Source organism: Grammomys surdaster, unplaced genomic scaffold (genome assembly GCF_004785775.1).
Source record: "Grammomys surdaster isolate TR1022 unplaced genomic scaffold, NIH_TR_1.0 133, whole genome shotgun sequence".
Lineage (NCBI taxonomy): Eukaryota > Metazoa > Chordata > Mammalia > Rodentia > Muridae > Grammomys > Grammomys surdaster.
The window spans coordinates 3,639,684-3,657,332 of NW_021604591.1; the positions used below are offsets into that span (position 1 = coordinate 3,639,684).

Below are 17,649 nucleotides of genomic sequence, written 5' to 3' on the forward strand. Positions count from 1 at the left end.
ATGTTGGCACACATGTATGGGTGCGCGTGCTCGTGTGTATCTGTGGGTTTGTATGGATGTTGGCACACATGTGTGGAATCCTCCAAGCAGGCTAGGGATTCACCCACCTCCACCTCCCAAGCACCAGGATTATAAACATGTGTCACCCTGATTTTACGTATGGGTGAATTCTGGGCATTGACCTCGGGTCCTCAGGCTCACAGGGCAAATACCTTACTGACTGAGCCACCTCCCCAGCTCTGGGGTGTCTGGTCTTTGGGAATTCTAGGAAAGGACCCCACTGTCAGAAGTTCTCAGTGGGTAATACCGAGATGAATAAGCTGGGGCAGCCTTGGGAATGGTCCATCCCAAACCCCTAAGGCAGCCGAGCCTGCAATGCTGGGAGATAACCGTGGGCTTGTGAGCTCCTGCCCAGGCTCCTCCTGTACAACACAGACTTTCCAGTGAGAATGGTGTGGCTTGTTCCCTATGTGCTCACTATGTGCTCGCTATGTGCTCGCTATGTGCTCGCTATGTGCTCGCTATGTGCTCGCTACGTGCTGATTTTCATTCAGAGGACTTCAAGGCAGGCAGCTTACGGGAGTCAGAAAGAACCACCAAACAACCATAGTTCAACATGCCTATGGGGTCACCTCACATGTCTCCTCCATCCTCCAACCCCTCAAGCTTCCACCCAGCATGGGTCTATCCTTCCACCCTGGCTTGGCTGAGTGCCTCAGTTGCAGGGGCAAGCATGGAGCCTACCATGAGGTACTTACTTGCTGAAGTCAAAGAGGAGCTTCTCAAAGATGAGGATGGGTCCTGTGCTGCTGAGGATGATGAGAGGCTGCCCCGAGAAGAGACAGAACAAGCTGCCAGCCATGGCAGTGCCCAGGAAGCTCTCCATTACTCCCTGTTGTGTGAGAGAGCAGGAGGCTCATGGAGACAGAAGAGACTGTTGTGCAGCAGTTTCCTCTGAGATTGAAACCTTATATCTTGGAGAGAATCTCGTTAGGACACAGCATCTTTATGTGAGGAGAGGGGGTGAAACTTTCTATCCTGTGGGGATGCTCTTTAAGCTCAGGAAATGAACAACTCAACAGCTTCAGGAAGTCCCTGAAGCTGATCAGATACACTAGCCAGTCCCCCACCATGCATATAAACTGTAAGGCATGCGGAGAGATAGCCTCAAACTGAGCTGCCTGGAAGAGACTCAGAGCAATTGAAGCACCTGGAAAGGACAGTCTTCAGCCTGTTGAGCTGCCTGCAGGCTTTGCAGTGTGCTCCAAGTTCCCAGCCTCCAGGGGCACTGAGCGCACACAGTACACAGTCATACATGCAAGCAAAAACACCCATTTACATAATAAAATAAGTTTAAAAATAAAATTAAAATGTAGGGAGAAGGTCATAATTAGCCAACTTAACATGCTGGTTAAGTTCATTAAATTCCAGTGAGGAAAGTAGCAAACATCAATGTGGGTGATTTCCCTAAAAGTCCAGCCTATTTCCATCATCCATAAAATTGCTATTTTATTAGAAAGATAAACAGTTACATTAAGTGATGGCCAGACTCAGGGCTATAGATACAACCGTGGTGTTGGGATTACGAACAGAACTCCTTACTCTCACCAGCTGACTGTAGGTCTAGCTGACTTTATTTGTGCTTGTGCACACAGCTCACACTCACCTGATAATTGTCTGTGGCATCCCCCAGAAGCCCACCGAAGGTGATCGCATTCGTGATACAACCGAGGTAGATGAACAGGACAGCAGAGATGGTCTGGATGTGGAATCCATCATAGAAGTCACTTGGGAACCAGGGTAGCTTCCTCTTGATATCCAGACGTAGTCCTCCAAAGAACCTGCTTGAAACAAGCAGAAGATATCTTTCTTCCACAGACACCAGGAGGGGCAGGGATGCCTCCGGGGCTGGAAGGAGTCTGAGATGAGGACCAGAAGTAGATGGAGTTACACTGTTTCTACCAGAACATTGAGAACCAGGCATGATTCTTGTAGGCCTGAAAGTTTGCAGTCATCATCATCCACACTGGGGAGGGTAGACACAACTGTTTGAGAGAAGGAAGTTCTGATGTGAGTATTCCACTATGGGGGTCTTCCTCCTGCCCTTGCCCAACCCAAGCCATGTAACATGAAACGGTTAGTGCTGGCAACTTCACAGGATCTACAATCATTTGGGAGATGGGTCTCTGTGTATGTCTGTTGCGGATTACCCCGACTTTGTGGATTGATTGGGGAGACCCATCTTGACTGAGGGTGAGGCTCTGCTCCCTGCGCTGGGGATCTTGGACTGAAAACAATGAAATGAGAACGAGCCAGTACTTAATGTTCTGTGTCAGCTGGGGTTACAATGTGACCAGTTCCCTTCAGCTCAGCTCCTGTGGCTTTGACTTCCCCAGCCTGATGGGCTGAACCTAAACTTTGAACCTTTCTCCCTTCAGTTGCTTTTGTCAGAATATCTTATCACAGCAAGAAAGACTCAGCACATAGCTTCATTCCCAACCACTTTGTTTGCACAGAGCCTTGTACTTCTCTGGACTTCCCTAACCCCAGGTCAACCTGGGTGACTCCAGGAGCAGCCAGAGAACTCGGGCCAGGACAAATTTTTCTTGTTGCCCAGATGAGGGAAAAAATGGAGCTTTTAAATCACATTAAGATTTTAAGATTGTGCTTCTTTTAAAAAGATACAGTAAATCTCCAACCCTTGGTATTTGTGAATATGATTTTACTTAGAAAGTCTTTGGGCCAGGCGGTGGTGGCACATGCCTTTAATCCCAGCACTTGGGAGGCAGAGGCAGGCAGATTTCTGAGTTCGAGAGTTCGAGGCTAGCCTGGTCTACAGAGTGAGTTCCAGGACAGCCAGGGCTACACAGAGAAACCCTGTCTCGAAAAACCAAAAAGAAGTCTTTGGGTTGGGAATGAAAGCTCAGCTGGTAGAGTGTTTGCCTAGTATGCAGGAAACCCTGGTTTATAAGCCAGGCATGGTGGTGCCTGTGAATTCAGGAGGAGAGGATGGGACAGGAGTATCATCAGTTTAAAGTCATCCTTAGCAAGCTCGATGTCTGCCTGGATTATGTTCGACCACAAAGGGGTGGGGGGCAAGGATGTAATTAAGTTACAATAAAGTAGTTAAGAATGGCGTTGATCTAGCCCTTATAGAAATGGGACAATACTACCCAAAGATATCACACAGGGACAAGCCGTGTGACTTCATAGACAAAAACTGAGGTGATGCAAGAGGCAGATTAAGGAGTGCCATGAGACTCCTAGCTGTCATTCAAGGAGGCGAAGGAGGTTCCTAGAGGCTCTAAGGCTGTGGTGACAGTTGGCATCTTTATTTAATGAGCATGGTGGAGATAGGGCCTCACACTATATAACACAGGCTGGCCCAGAACTTGCAGCAATCTTCCTGCCTCAGTCTCCCCAGTGCTAGGAACGACAGGTAGGATCCACCATGGCCCTGCTCCCTGGTTGAATCTCCATTTCAACCTTCTGATCTCACACCCCTGTGAAAAGGGATTTCGGTAGTTTTACACTACCTTGCTTGTGGTACATTGTTTCTGCCGCTACAGGATACAATTACTGAAAAATGTCTAGAGAAACGATTTAGTTTTTTCCTCATGGGTGGGATCGTTCTGTTCATCTCACCCCATACAATTCTCTAAGATCCACAAGATTCACTGGAATGCAGAACGACTGCAGTGGTCAGACCTCGTCCCTAGGGGGCGCTGCACAGAGAAGCACGAGGATGGCTAACAAGACGGAAGAAGAGAGGGTTCAAGACAGCAGGCTCTGCTATGTGTGAAGCGGGCACCTTCCGGTCCAGATCAGCTCCTCCCCGATTTCGTGCATAGCTGGCATCTCAGCTTCATCGCCACTGCCCACTCCGCCGGCCCCACCGCCTCCAGCCCCTCCGCCACCGCCGCCTCCTCCAGCCGAAGCTCCGCCTCCGCCCACAGAGCCATTCATCTGCCCCAGCTCTGCCAGAGAGAACACAGATTTCCTGAAAGAGAAGGCAGATGGGGCAGAGCAAGGCTCTCAGTGCTGAGAAGGCCCAGTCCCTCAGGACTGTCCCAGTCCCCACAAAAAACAAACAAACAAACAAACAAACAAACAAAAAAACCCTGCTATCTTAAAAAGCAGGGGAAATGAAGATGGGGGTGGGGAGAGAGGTCAGCTGTTAAAGTATTTGCCACACAAACAAGAGGGCAAGAGTTGGGATTCCCAGAAGCCATATGATGATCAGGTGGGCAAGGCAGCCACTGGGAATTCCAACACAGGGAAACCCCAGAACAAGCTAGAACAAGACTAGCCAAATCTGTCTGTGGCGTTGGATTCATTGAGAGATTCTACCTCAATGAATAAGGTAGAGAGTAATGAAGAATTCCCTGGTATTACCTTCAGGCCTCTACATATGCACCCACACACATGCGAACATGAACACACACATGCATATACACAGACAGAAAACAATTCAGTAATACCCCTCCCCCTATGCACCTCCCCCCCACTCCGGACTTTAGAGCCGTTCCTAAGTGGCCATGTTGGGTTCTGATTTGCTACAAGGAGAAGAAAATGCTGACATGAAGTCCCCTCTGTGGCTCTTATCCCCAACACACACCTCTTGTCAGCTGAGGGAACTTTCTTGGGCGGCTCAATTCTGATGTTTGGATCCCATTCTCCAGGGGGAAGGACAATGACCTCATCTAGAAATTCATCAACTCCTGCGATCAGATCTTCCCGGCTCCGAGCTTTGTAAGCCACGTCGCTGAATAGCTGGTGAGGAATGCGGAAGGATAAGAAAGAGAAGAGAGGGCTAGCTCTCCTCTCCTAGGAGTGAGCACATCATAGCTTCTTTTAAAGGAACCAATTCTAGCCATTTCTCAGGATGCCAACTTGATTTCAGTGGGTGAATAAGGACAAAGGACAGTAGGGGAATAGGGAACAAGAGGAAGGAGGCAGTTCCAAGAGCAGGTAGTCATCTGAGATCTGAAACCCAAGCCTCTGTGCCATTAGAGACAAGCAAGCATAGGGAATAGCTTACCAACCTGGGACTCCTCTTGATTTGGGCTATGTACACTCACCTCTTCTAATAGTGTGTTTGGCAGCCTAGGACCTTTATACTATACTATGTACACATATGCCTTTCTGCACATGTACCTAGCAATTTATTAGCAACCTAGGGCCCCCACCTGCACTGAGCTGTATACACACTCCACTCTGAACAATGGAACTGTCTCCTCCCCTTAACAGCCATCAAACAGATAGATTCTATTCAGTGATGTTCTCCTTGTATCTGGGTAAGAAAGTAGGAAGGTGCTGAGCTGGGTTTGTGTAATAAGTCAAGCTGTGTCCTATGAGCGAACCTTTAGGGAGAGTCCTCTACTCACCATCTTATACCTATGCAAAATGAGGTGTGCTTATGATCAAGATCAGATGTGTTATATAATTTAGGGTGGCACTTAACCACCCAAACTAACACTTCTCCTTATCTTGAACCCCATAAAACAAACCCCAAACAATAATCGGGGTCCCTGAGTGCCCTCACTCATGTGGCCCACAGTTACCCTCAACTGTACATGACCTGTTTGTTCTGTCTCTTTGCTTTGAATCAAATCTTTGTGTGGCTTTATATCAAGTCTTTGAGCAAGAGCCAAGAAACCTGGACACGCTCGGCCTAGACACCGAGCCCAGCTAAGACCTCTGCAGGACATCTGTTGAGTTCCCCCACCTTCTTCATTTCTGTTTTCCACAGAGCAAGCACGAGAAAACCTCTACAGAGCCCAGTTTGAGTCTGATTTTCCAATCCGTTCATTACTTCCCATACTTTTGTCACGGAGAGAGTCAGGTTACAAAAAGACTTACAGATTTGGTGACATTGTACATGTGTTTAAAGACCTCCTGCCTCCCCAACACTCTGGGGACAGAACAGGACCTCTAGGCTCTTGTCCCAGGGTGTGTATGGTCTCTGGCTCAGGCACTGCTCTTTCCCTTGGGGGAGTTCTGACACTCAGCTTGCACTACTGCTCTTCCATTAGCTTCTGGAAGGCTAGCATCCCAAGACCATGCCAGTCTACCTGCCTCCTGCTCACCTTTAGTTTCTTATCTGCAGAGCCCGCCTTGGCTTCCCAGGCAGATAGCATATGGTTAATTTTATTTATTATTATTTCATTATTGCAGATCTGTCCCTCTCCCTGGATAGTGCTCCTAAATGAGAGGGTCTGGTTCTGTTCTCGGAATCTCATAATCCTGAGGTCCCTGGTGCACAGCTCGGCTCAAATATGCTTGTTACATAATTGGTGACGACAGGGAGTGGGGGAGGCTGTGCTCCATATTTTCACTTACATCATCCACCATGAGGGTTGCAATGGCTCGGCCAATTTCATTATAGGACTTTGCTCTCCCAGAAGGTCCTAGAAGTATGAAGAGAAATCTGCAAAGAAGATGGAAGGAGAAGAAGAAACAAAGTGGGAAAAATAGAAACAGGTGAGAAGAATTTTTGTGCCTTCAATGAATCCATTATTAACCTTTCAACCTTTCTCCTTTGAATCATTTAAAAATCATCGTTATCATTATTGTTTTCAATTATGTGTATGTCTGTATGGAGGTATGTGCATGTGAGTGCAGTGCCTGAGAAGGCCAGAAGAGGGCACTGGATCCCATCAACTGAAGTTGCAGGTGCTTACGAGCCACCCAAAGTGGATGCTGGAACTGAGCTTGGGTCCTCTGCAAGAGCAGGAAGTACCATTAACCACTGAGTCATCTTTCCACCTCCTATTATATTATTATTATTGTTATTATTATTATTAATTATTAACGTATTTATTATAATACTTATTATTTCTTTTTTGTTTGTTTCAAAGACAGTGTCCCATGTAACCCAAGCTCACACGCTTTAAGTTGTCAAGGATGATTCTGAACTCCTGATCCTCCTGCCTCTCCCTCCCAAGTGCTGGAATTACAGGCTAGCCACAATATCTGGCTTTCTTTTTTACATTTACTTAGTTAGTTATTTGTCGTGTGTATGTGCACACATGCCACGCCACACACACCACAGCAAACATGAAGGTTTGGAAGACAGTTATCAGGAGTCAGTTCTCTCCTTTTACCACGTGGGTTCCAAGGACTGAGCTCACATTGTTAGACTTGGTGACAAGTGCCCACTGAATCATCTCACCAGCCTCAGAATCTCCCTTTGACTACTTCAATTGTTAAAGAACTACTTCTGCTTCTGCCCTCACTGGGCTCTTCTAGGAGTATCCTTACATTTGCATTGCTGCTTGGACCATTCAACAACTTCCTTTCTGGCTACCGCCTCCCCCCAACCCCTCTCTTTTGTGAGGGTCTTACTGTTGCCCTGGCTGGCCTGGAACCCAAAGAGCTCCACCTACTGGGTGCTGGGAATAAAGGTGGGCACCACCATGCTGGACTCCATAATAATGTAAAAGAACATCCCTGCTTTCTGACTGCATGGGGAGTGGCTCCCTGAAGAAAGATGTGGTGATATTTTTCAGGGACTCACCTGGTGGGGACAGGCACCTCTGTCACCCCTCCCAGCATGGCAGACTGGACAAGACGAACAAATGCAATGAATGGCTGGTCCAGGAAGTCCACCTCGCCCACAAGCACGTTGGAAGCTTCCGAGTCCTTGGGGATCTTCTTCATGAATTTGTTTTTCCGCTGCTCCGGGAGGAAAATGACACACACCCAAGAAGACCTGGCATGCTCATAGTCTCACTTCAGAGAACAACGGAGGTCTAACTTTAAAATCTCCCCAGGGGTGGCCAAGTGTGGTGGCACACACCTTTAATCCTTGTGCTTGAGAAGCAGAGGCAGGAGGATCTCTTAAGTACAAGGCTAGCCTGGTCTACAGAGGCAGTCTCAGGACACCCAGGGCTACAGAGAAATCCTGTCTTGAAAAACTAAAACTGAATAAAAATAAAATCTAAAGTCTCCCCAGGGGCTGGGGAGGTGAGTAAGTGGTTGAAGAAACTCAAGGCCACCTGCCCCTACCTCCTCTCTGCGTTAATCCTTGGCATGGGTCCCACATTCCCTTGGCCCCCCCCCCAGCTAAACAGCACTTCCTCCCCCAGCCCCAGCCCCCGTACAGATGCCCATTCTAGTCTCTGTGTCTCAACATTAACCCCGCACTCCCTTCTGTGCTAAAGCAAATAACCAACACTCCCCCCTCGGGGCAGATGGCTCCTGCCTTTGAAGGAGGCAGAAATTAATGTCCTTGACATGATAAGGCCCCCACTCCTGAGCTATGGGAAAGAGACAATTAAAAGTTCCCAAACAGCTATGACAGACTTGTAAAAATACACTAGCCTAATGTATGATTATGATAATGAAAATGAAATAAGTCATTTCTTCCCAGGTCAAAAAGGTCCTTTCCCAGCTACATGGTTCCGCTTTGCTGTCTGAACAAACGTTATCAGACAGCATTCCTTTACCCTCTACCCAATCATGTAACACGAAGGCTCGGAACCTCAGCTTATACCTTCTCCCATATATACCCGAACCCCTAGCCGTGAATGTCACATTCCTAACCTGCAGAGTAGGAAAGGCCGTGATCCAGGTCTAGATTTATAAAGACTCTACGTTTACATCGGTGTCATGATTTCTGGGGGTCTCCTGGGTTCCCTCAAACTGGACATAACACGGTCAAGACCCTTTGCTGTTCTTATGGAGGAGTAGGGTTCAGCTCCCAGCACCCAGTCAGGCAGCTCACAACTGCCTTTAACTCCAGCTCCAGGGGATCTGATGCCCTCTTCTGATCTCTTCAAGCACACACACACACACACACACACACACACACACACACACAAACTTTCCACAGAAAATTTCAAGAGACTGAAATAAACAACCAAATACTCTCTCTAGGATATAGATGAGGAGATTCAATGTTTGGTAACCGGAGACCAATTACACCGTCATAGATGGTAGGATTCAGTCACTGAGTAGACCCTAAAACACTCCTCTGTTGTGTGAACCAAGCAGTCAGAGAAGAGCCCTGGGCTTGCTGAATCTAGTTCTCACCTACAGCCTCCATGTTGGAACAGACGTAGCCCTTAGCACTTAGTGGTAACCTGCCCAGCCCTCCCTCCAGGCCTTCTCCTTGGTGGTGGAGAGACGTCTGTTCATGGTCTGTGTGCCCTTTGCCCTGCATCCTTACTCACAGGAATCTCTGGGCCAGTCTCCAAGGGTGCCGGATGTTTCCAGGCTCCCCCCAAGGGGACCTCCTGGAAACTTATCATTCTTAGACTTTAAAACTGAGACAGTGAGTGGGGCCTCGCTCCAGTGCCACTGGCTACCAGCTGTCCAGGGTAAGGTCAAACAGATGGAGTGACCAACCTACCCGGTCTAGTGTACCAGACAAGTCCTCTGCTCAAACTAGTCCCTCCTCTATCTTTATGACTTCACCTCTCCAGAGTCTGATGATGAAAATGTCCTACGGAAGGTTACTTATACGTCCTTCTTAGTCTTGGGAGACTTCTGTTCCCTTGCAGGAGAGAGGGTTTCAAGGACTCTCTGGTTGTGAAACCAAAGGCTTCCTCCTCCTCCCTGCCTGCCTCTGCAGTCTAGGGCAGAGCTCTCCTACCTGGTCTGTGTTTGGGGTATGAGAGATGTCATTCATGCTTCTGCTCTGGGCCTGGCCTAGGAGAGAAAGAAAAGCAAGCCCATCAGGGGAAGCAGGTTCCTGCCAGCTCTTCGCTCTTGGCCCTGAACCTCTTATGGCCTCTATTGTTCTTGCTGTTCAGAACCACAGCAAGTGTCCCTTCCCTTGGTCCTGCAGCCCCTTCAGCCCGAATCCCCACTCTCCTTCCCCTCAGGGGCAGTGTGCTTGAACAAGAAGCTAACCTCTGGGTCCTGCTGCTTCCTAATCACTTCTCCAGCTATAGCATGCTCTCCTGCAGCCTTTGGCCCCACCTCCTCAGACCTCACCAAGATGCCTGCTCCAGACACAGTCCTGTGCCAGCTCCAATGGAAGAGACATAGCGATGTATTTTCAGATGAGGTACCAGGCATCACTAGACTGGAACTTGGTGAGAGAGACCAGTCTCACATCTAGCTTTGTGGACCCATGGAAGTCTTTACAGAGAAGGCTGAGTCCATGTGGACACAGGGACAGCACATGAACTGAACTGCCAGTCGCCCCTTCCTCCGGAAGCCGTTCTCATCTCCCATTAGCAGTGAAGTTCAGTGGGCATGCTCTGCCGTAGCCCTGCCTTATTTCTAGAACACTGCTCCTCTCCACTCACTTCCCAGGATCCTCTTCTCCTTGACTCTCCATGGGGTTTTGTTTTGCCATCAAAGCCTCTTCCACTCCGTCTCTGTCAATCACAGCCAAACCCATGGCTTCCACTGTGTGTGTGTGTGTGTGTGTGTGTGTGTGTGTGTGAGAGAGAGAGAGAGAGAGAGAGAGACAGAGAGACAGAGAGACAGAGAGACAGAGAGAGAGAGAGACAAAGACAGAGACAGAGACAGAGAGACAGACAGAGAGACAGAGGCAGGTACACAAACTGTTTCCCAAGCGCCATCTCTTTTCCGAGCTTCAGAACCTTGGGGCAGCCTCGTCTGATACCTCCAGGTCATTATCGGCCACAAATCAGACTACCCTACCCACTCCCCACAACTTATTCCACCCACTAAGCACTTCCTCTACCCCAGCTGCTGGCCACTTGACATCCTGGGATGCAGTCCTGACTCCTCCCTCCTCCTTGCCTTTCCCGTCCCACCAGCTGTTACATCCTATTTCCTTCTTTCCCCTCCACTCCTGAATGCCTGCCCAACCTCGTTGTTCTTTCTTCCTTTTTTAAAAAAAATATTTATTTATTTATTTATTCATTTATTTATATAAGTATACTACAGCTGGCTTTAGACACACACCAGAAGAGGGCATCGAGTCACATTGCAGATGGTTGTGAGCCACCATGTGGTTGCTGGGAATTGAACTCAGGACCTCTGGCAGAGCAATCAGTGCTCTTAACCTCTGAGCCATCTCTCCAGCCCCTCGTTATTCTTTCTCAGACAAAAATCTGATGGAGGCACACACCTGCTTTTGGATCTTCAGGGTTCCCCTTACCTTCAGAGTCATGTCTTTGGGTTCTTTTTGTTGTTGTTGTTGTTGTTGTTGTTTTGTTTTGTTTTGTTTTACTGGACACACCAGGCCATTTTTTGCCTGACCCTAAGCCATATGCTCTTGGTGAGCTGAATGAATATTGTTTCCTTTATCAACTGCTGTCTGTGTCCTGGGGTTTCCTCTTTTCTGAGGCTTCCTCATTGCCATCTGTGCACTGGGCCACCTCAGGGAGTCTGCATACCTAGGCTACATATGATCCAGTTCACACAGAGCAACAGTCACTTCTTCATGACTCTTGTCTGGGATACTACTGAGCATTGCTGGACAAGAGGGTTTCCATACACAGAACCAGCTGAACAACTTTCTGCCTACTGACCACCGCCCCCTGGTGGCCATATAAGAAATAAGGGCAATCGTACATTAGGGAGGGTGGGGGTGGGGATACAACAGTGAACCAGGCAGGTAACTGCTGTGAAGAGACACTGGTGGACTGCTTTCCCCCACTCCGCCCCCCTCGCCCAAATTCTCAATCCTCCTGCTTCCAACCTAAGACCACTAAGATTATAGATATGTGCTGCTGTGCCCACATCCCTGACTATTCACAGATGAGCTTGAAAAAGGCTGTGACCTTTGACCTCACAGTCCTCTAATCATTATTACTGATCATGCTCAAGTTTCTCCTCCGTGGTGATAAGTGGGTGTCTCGGGTGTTCTTGGGAAAGGGACTTAGGTGAATGTTTTAGTTGCTGTTTGGTTTGTTTGTTGTTACTTGTTTGTTTTGAGATAGTCTCACTCTGTTACCCAGAGTGGCTTGGAATTCACTGTGTAGCCCAGGCTGGCCTCGAACTTGTAGCAATCCTGCCTCAGCCACTGCACCCAGCAAGGTTTCTGTTTTAACTTGCTTGTGTTTTTTGTGGTGCTGCAAATCAAACAGGGCACTTTAAACATCCAAGCTCTCTACTGTTGAGCTACACCTCCATCCCCAGTGCCTTTAATGCCTTTACTAGGGAGGAAGGCTCTCACTGGAAAACAGGGCAAAATGATTAAGTCATCAAAGACAAGAGTTTCACCTGAAATCAATGCACCTAGGACATGAGACCAGCGCTGACGAAGCCAGGAGTTGGCTGCACTCTGTCTGGCAAGGAATACTGTAGTGGTAACTCAGGCCCAGCGGCAAGCCTAGGCATAAGGGGAAATCTGGTTTCTCTTGCTGGTGTCTTAAGCAAGCTAAATCCTCAGCTCTCCCCTCTCCATCTACGGACATGTGGACATTTCCCAGCTGTCACAGCCAGCGTGCTGCTGTCCCTGATCGGCAGAGAACACTCACACAGATGACCATAGCTGGTGCTTTGCCGAATCCTCAGGTCCTCGGTGGAGCGGTGCAGAGTTGGGCCCGCTGACGGGCTCCGGGCAGAGCTGCGATCTGGGAGGGGCAGGAAGACACGTAGCTCCAGCATCTTTGCAGCTGCAGGCTCTCTGGCTAGCACAGTCAATAGTCACTTCAACTAAACTTCAGTGCCTCTTCACTACAAGACACATCTCCCCTTCCAAGAATAATGTTTAAAGGAATATCGTGAATGAGATTACACACAGAGATGGCTGGGGCTTAAGACCATTGGTTGATCCTCCTGAGGACCCTGGGAAATATTTGTACAATTGAAGAGAAGATGCAACACAGAGTTGGCTAAATTGACACTGGGGACAGCACACGACCTACCTTCATCTCTGATTCTGCTACCTGTGGCTCATGTTTGTCTGCTGGGTTTGCCAGGCCTAGAGCCTTCAGAGGCCAAGAGTGAGTGAGTAGTTTTCTCTCCCCAAATGGCCCCAGGCTTTGCTAGCTAGAATGGTATACAAGCCCTGGCACACTTGAGGTGACTTCAACGCTCCCACCATCTTCACGCACCTCACCTTCTGCAGAGGTTTCTGGCTTCTCTTGGCTTAGTGAAAAACTCTTTCCTAAGCAAGCCATCCCTCTAGGCATTCCCTGGTGCTGTGTGCCTGGAGACTCTGGCCTGCCCCTCCTACCCAGGATACACTCCAGACCAACAGATCTCCCAGGCATTAGGACACATTTGAAGATCTCAAGCCATTGAGTGTGCAGTGCAGGCTGTGAGCCAGCCATTCCTAGGAACTACTGTGTTCTGGTGTCAGGAACAACATGGAGTATGGCTGAGGTCCCTCTTGGACTTCCAGAAGAGGAGATTGAACCATGGAAGTCCAGAACCTTGGACTTTCTTCAGGATCATGAAGTCAGATAGTTCCAGCCCCCAAACTGGGCTCACCTGGTCACATGCCCTGCGCCCACCAGCAAGCAGCCCTACTCACTCGTAGTGGAAACCGACTTCCCGATGTCTGCAAGGGAACGGTGGATGGGCTTCTTGGTTTGGTGACGATGCTTCCTCAGTAGCACGTAGCTGACCCTTTCCCGGAGCTCTGGTCGCAGAAGTCCATCTTCTATCTGCTTCTCAATGACATCATCTGGATGAGAAACAAACAAGTTGGGTCCACGTGGGAGAGAACGAGCCCAAGGCTTTGAGGTCTTGCTTCTTCCGGGGTATTAGTGGAATTGAGAATGAGCAAAGGGATCAGGGATTTGAAAACAGTCCTGTGGCTCTGCCAACCCCGATATCTTCATGTATAAGGTTATGGACGTGTCTCGGGTGTGTGCATGCGTGGACAGAAGTCTCTGCTCTTTCTATCCCTGTTGTGAACCATGCTTTAAGTAGGACCTATGAAAGTGCACCAGGAAGCAAATAGGTGCTGTGTTAAATGGTTTTCATCCCCCAAGTGAATTCTTTTTTAGAGAATTAATAGTTATAGCCAAACTAAATGTGCTAGGTAGAATAAAACTCAGAGGAATGTTTAGGAACAAGGAAACAAGCCACCTCCTTGTTTGATACTACATTAAGTGGGAGCTAGTTTTCAAAAAAAGAAAGGTAGTCCATTTTCCTCTGAAAAGAAACAAGTTGTCATGGCAATAGTCTCTCTGCCTGCTGCTTCGCTGAGCCACATTTCAGGGATGCTCTTTCTGCATGGAAACTAAAAGCAGTTGGGAAACTAACTGCCTAGACAGTGCCAGAGTCAAAATCCTGCAGAGTCAGGCAAGTGTTGAGATGGCCAGTCATACAGACTTGCAGGTGGACACAAGGTTGGGGAAATTGCTCTGATTTGCTGGGACCATAGCGGAGATGTCCTGGACTCACCTATGATCTGCGGTAGAGAGCCGCTGTCCAGATCCAGCAGCACCGTCCCTGTCTGCAGGCAGGTGCGGAGCTCAAAGAGGCTGTGAAGGGACAGCGTGGACACATGGGGCTTGCTCCAGCGTTCTCCTCCTTCCTCTACCTTTTCTTCAAATTTTATCCACCTGGAAGAAGTAAGAATGGGGCTTAGCACTGCCAGTGCTCTCAGGAGGAGGCCTATTCCAGGTCAACCAAGTGGTGTGATGTAGCAGTTTCGTCTAAGATTGAAACATTCTATCCTGTAGGAAGCTGCTTCAACCAGAAGGTCCAACAACTCAACATAGCTTTAAGAAGTCCCTGAAACTGACCAGACTCACTAGGCCCCTCCCTGCCAGAGTAAGCAATAGAGGTTATGAATCCCTCTCAGATGAGCAGAGTCGAGCTACAAAAAATACTTTCTGAGAAGCCAAGCTGCCTGAAAGAAGAAGGAAAAAAACCAGCTGAGTTGCCTGGAAGAGGTTTAGACCAACTGAATCACTTGAAAGACACACTCTCCAACTTGTTGAGCTGCCTGCAGGCTGTGTAGTATGCTTCAAGTTTCCATCTTTTATGAGCAATCACCCATGCTAAGGTGGGCTTTGGTGATACAGCTATCTCTGAGTCATTTCTGTTTCTGAAAGTAATTCTGTAAATATTCCTATAAATAACCCTAGCAAAATTCATGGTTCACCAAGTTATACTGTGGTGATATCTGTTCTTTGGTCTGTCATGAGTTCCCTACCTGGGGTAAGTAGGTGTGTGTGTGTGTGTGTGCGTGTGTGTCCGGGAAAAGTCTTATCATACAAGTAGATGCAGACCTGTGGGAACATACAGTTGGAGACATTGATTGGCCCTGAATTCCCAAGCAGAGGATCCCTTGGTGCTGTCTGTCTGTCCTAACACTAACTGATGCTGGCATGCTAAGGACAGAATGATCATAGGCAGACATGAAGTATCTTTTGACGTGATAAAAATTTTAACATTAAGATATGAGGTTGAACAGCTCTTCACATTGAATATCATTTACTACATAAATGAGACAGTGCTAGGTTATTTTATGACAATAATTTTTTTTAAGTCTCAACTGGATCCTGGTTACTGTTGGTTGGTTACTTTTAAGTGTTCCGAGTAGTTTGCTAGGAACAGGGGAAATGTCCCCAGACAAAAGTATCTCCCTCAGGGATGCTTTCTTATGCCAAGAAAGTGCTTGCTGTATAAACATAAGGACCTGAATTCAATCCCCAGTACCCCAGATAAATATCCAGGTGTGGGACTGTGTGCTTGTAATCCCAACACTGGGAGGATTACAGGAGGACCCCTAGGGCTCGCTGTCAGCCAGACTAGCTAAATTGTTGATGTTGATCCCCTGGTCAGTGAGAAACTCTGTCCCAAACCAAGGTGTAGAGCTCTTGAGAAGCAACACTTGGGGTTGACTTCTGGCCTCCGGATGCCTGTTCACACATACTCCCAACCTGTCCCCAAGATGTGTCCCTCAGGTTCTACTACACAGGGTCTGGGGGTCCCATGCTCTTCACTGCAGAGATTAACTGTGAGTTCACATTCAGATTAAAGTCCAGATGTCACCTGGAGAAGGAAGGAGCGAAAGCCAGCTGTGTGGAGGAATTTGCCCTTTCAGGAAATCTAGAATCACAGACAGGATGGAAGTGATGCAGTAGGGAGTCCTTTGACAGCGAGCAGAGGCATCACCCAACCAGGCCTCCCATTCAGAGGCAGCTCCAGACAGCTGGCAGAGTCCCCAGGGAAGCTAATTGTCCCAGCTGCAGACTTCAGTCCACCATAACGACAGGTTGCCTACAAACCACTGGGCAGCTTCTACCTGCACCAATTGGAACCTGAAGGAAATGGCTCTGGGTCCCTCTGAAAAACAAGTTTATGGAGTCTGTGGGGAATTTGTTCAGCAGGTGGGAGCGAGGCTACCAACCATGACAACCTGAGTTGCAATATTGTTTTTTTTTTTTCCTTCCACCATGTGGGTTCCAGGGATCAAATGTAGTCACTAGGCCTGGCAGCAAGTACCTTTACCTGCTGAGCCATCTCTCTAGCTCCGGCTAGTGCAAACTCACAACCCTCCTGCCTTCCCCTCCCAGATACTGGGATCATAGGAACACATCACCACATCCAGCTGAAGTCAGATTGCATGCACATGTGTGTAGATGTTGTGTGCACATGCGTGTGCACTGGTGCACATGAAAGCCAGAGGGTATTGCTGTTTTTAAAGATTTTTTACTTTATATATATATGTGTGTGTGTGTGTGCAGTATGTGTGTATGTGTGTGTGTGTCTGTGTGTGTGTATGTCAGTGCATTGTGTGTATGAAGTGTCCACAAAGACCAGTGGCGGGCATCAGATTCCCTGGAACCAGGATTACAGACGAATGTGAGTCACTATGGGAACCAGACTAGAAAGCAGCCCATGCTCTTAACCATTCTCTGGCCCCTCATCTTGTTTTGAGACAGACCTTGACCAAATTCAAAGAAAAGTAATGTACCATGAGATCTGATCACTAGCACCCACATAGCAGGCAGCTCACAACCACCCAAGGGCTTCTCTGCCCTCCCCCGAACTCAGTGGCGGCAAGCATAGACATGGTATACAATACATATAAAATAATAACAAAGAAATCTAAAAAATTTAAGATGTTCTTATCTTTTAGAGGCACTCATTTACATGTGTAATGGCATGGTAGTTGGAACTCGTGCTACCATGAGCTAGTATGTCAGGGCAGGCTGTGGGGGACCTTGATTGGCCGTGAGTTAACAGGTCAAGGTTGAGAGCTGGGTGATACACACTACTTTCATGAACTTTGAACTTTCTACAATCCAAATGCTTAAATATTTTCTAAATTGAATAAAGGCACAGGCTCTTTCTAGAGATTCTGGATGAAGCCAGGCTTCCCAGCCGTGTACGCCTGATGGAACGGTTCGTGTGATCCCGAATAATTCACTGCAAAGCAAGCTTTATACCACAGTTGGCTTTAAAGAGCACAAATTACAGTCAGAGAAGCAGGTCAAGCAGAAAGAAAATCTCTGAGTTGGAAAAAGACTTTTCGGTATTTCACCCAGTCCTGATCAGTGCTGTGGCCTTCACTTCCGTGCCTGCCAGAGGCAGGAGTCAGATATCCCCTTCTCTGAACAGAACCTTAAAGAGTCACATGTTCCAGAAAGCAGCTCTCTGTCACAAAGAGGAGAGGTGCAGACCCAAGGCCTTTTCTTCAACTGGTAACTCAGACAGGGTGGTCGCTGCTGATGGCTGATCCAGACATAATAAAAAAAAAAGTGTCCCAGGGCTAGCCACCAGGTAGAGTCCAGGGCTAGCCACCAGGTAGAG

At 48.1% G+C, this 17,649-nt stretch overlaps 1 protein-coding gene across 1 annotated transcript in view; it reads right to left on the reverse strand.

The window, feature by feature from the left end:
• The window catches only part of Slc4a5 (solute carrier family 4 member 5), a 60,955-nt gene that overhangs the window by 29,773 nt on the left and 13,533 nt on the right, over positions 1-17,649 (reverse strand). Inside the window, exons 2-11 of the mRNA XM_028762485.1 lie at positions 14,287-14,447; positions 13,409-13,561; positions 12,408-12,503; positions 9,599-9,654; positions 7,520-7,677; positions 6,343-6,430; positions 4,619-4,773; positions 3,812-4,000; positions 1,667-1,841; positions 759-892 (exon numbers count right to left, since the gene is read on the reverse strand). Coding sequence (XP_028618318.1) covers positions 759-892; positions 1,667-1,841; positions 3,812-4,000; positions 4,619-4,773; positions 6,343-6,430; positions 7,520-7,677; positions 9,599-9,654; positions 12,408-12,503; positions 13,409-13,561; positions 14,287-14,447 — 1,365 coding nt within the window. The remainder of the gene's footprint in view (positions 1-758; positions 893-1,666; positions 1,842-3,811; positions 4,001-4,618; positions 4,774-6,342; positions 6,431-7,519; positions 7,678-9,598; positions 9,655-12,407; positions 12,504-13,408; positions 13,562-14,286; positions 14,448-17,649) is intronic.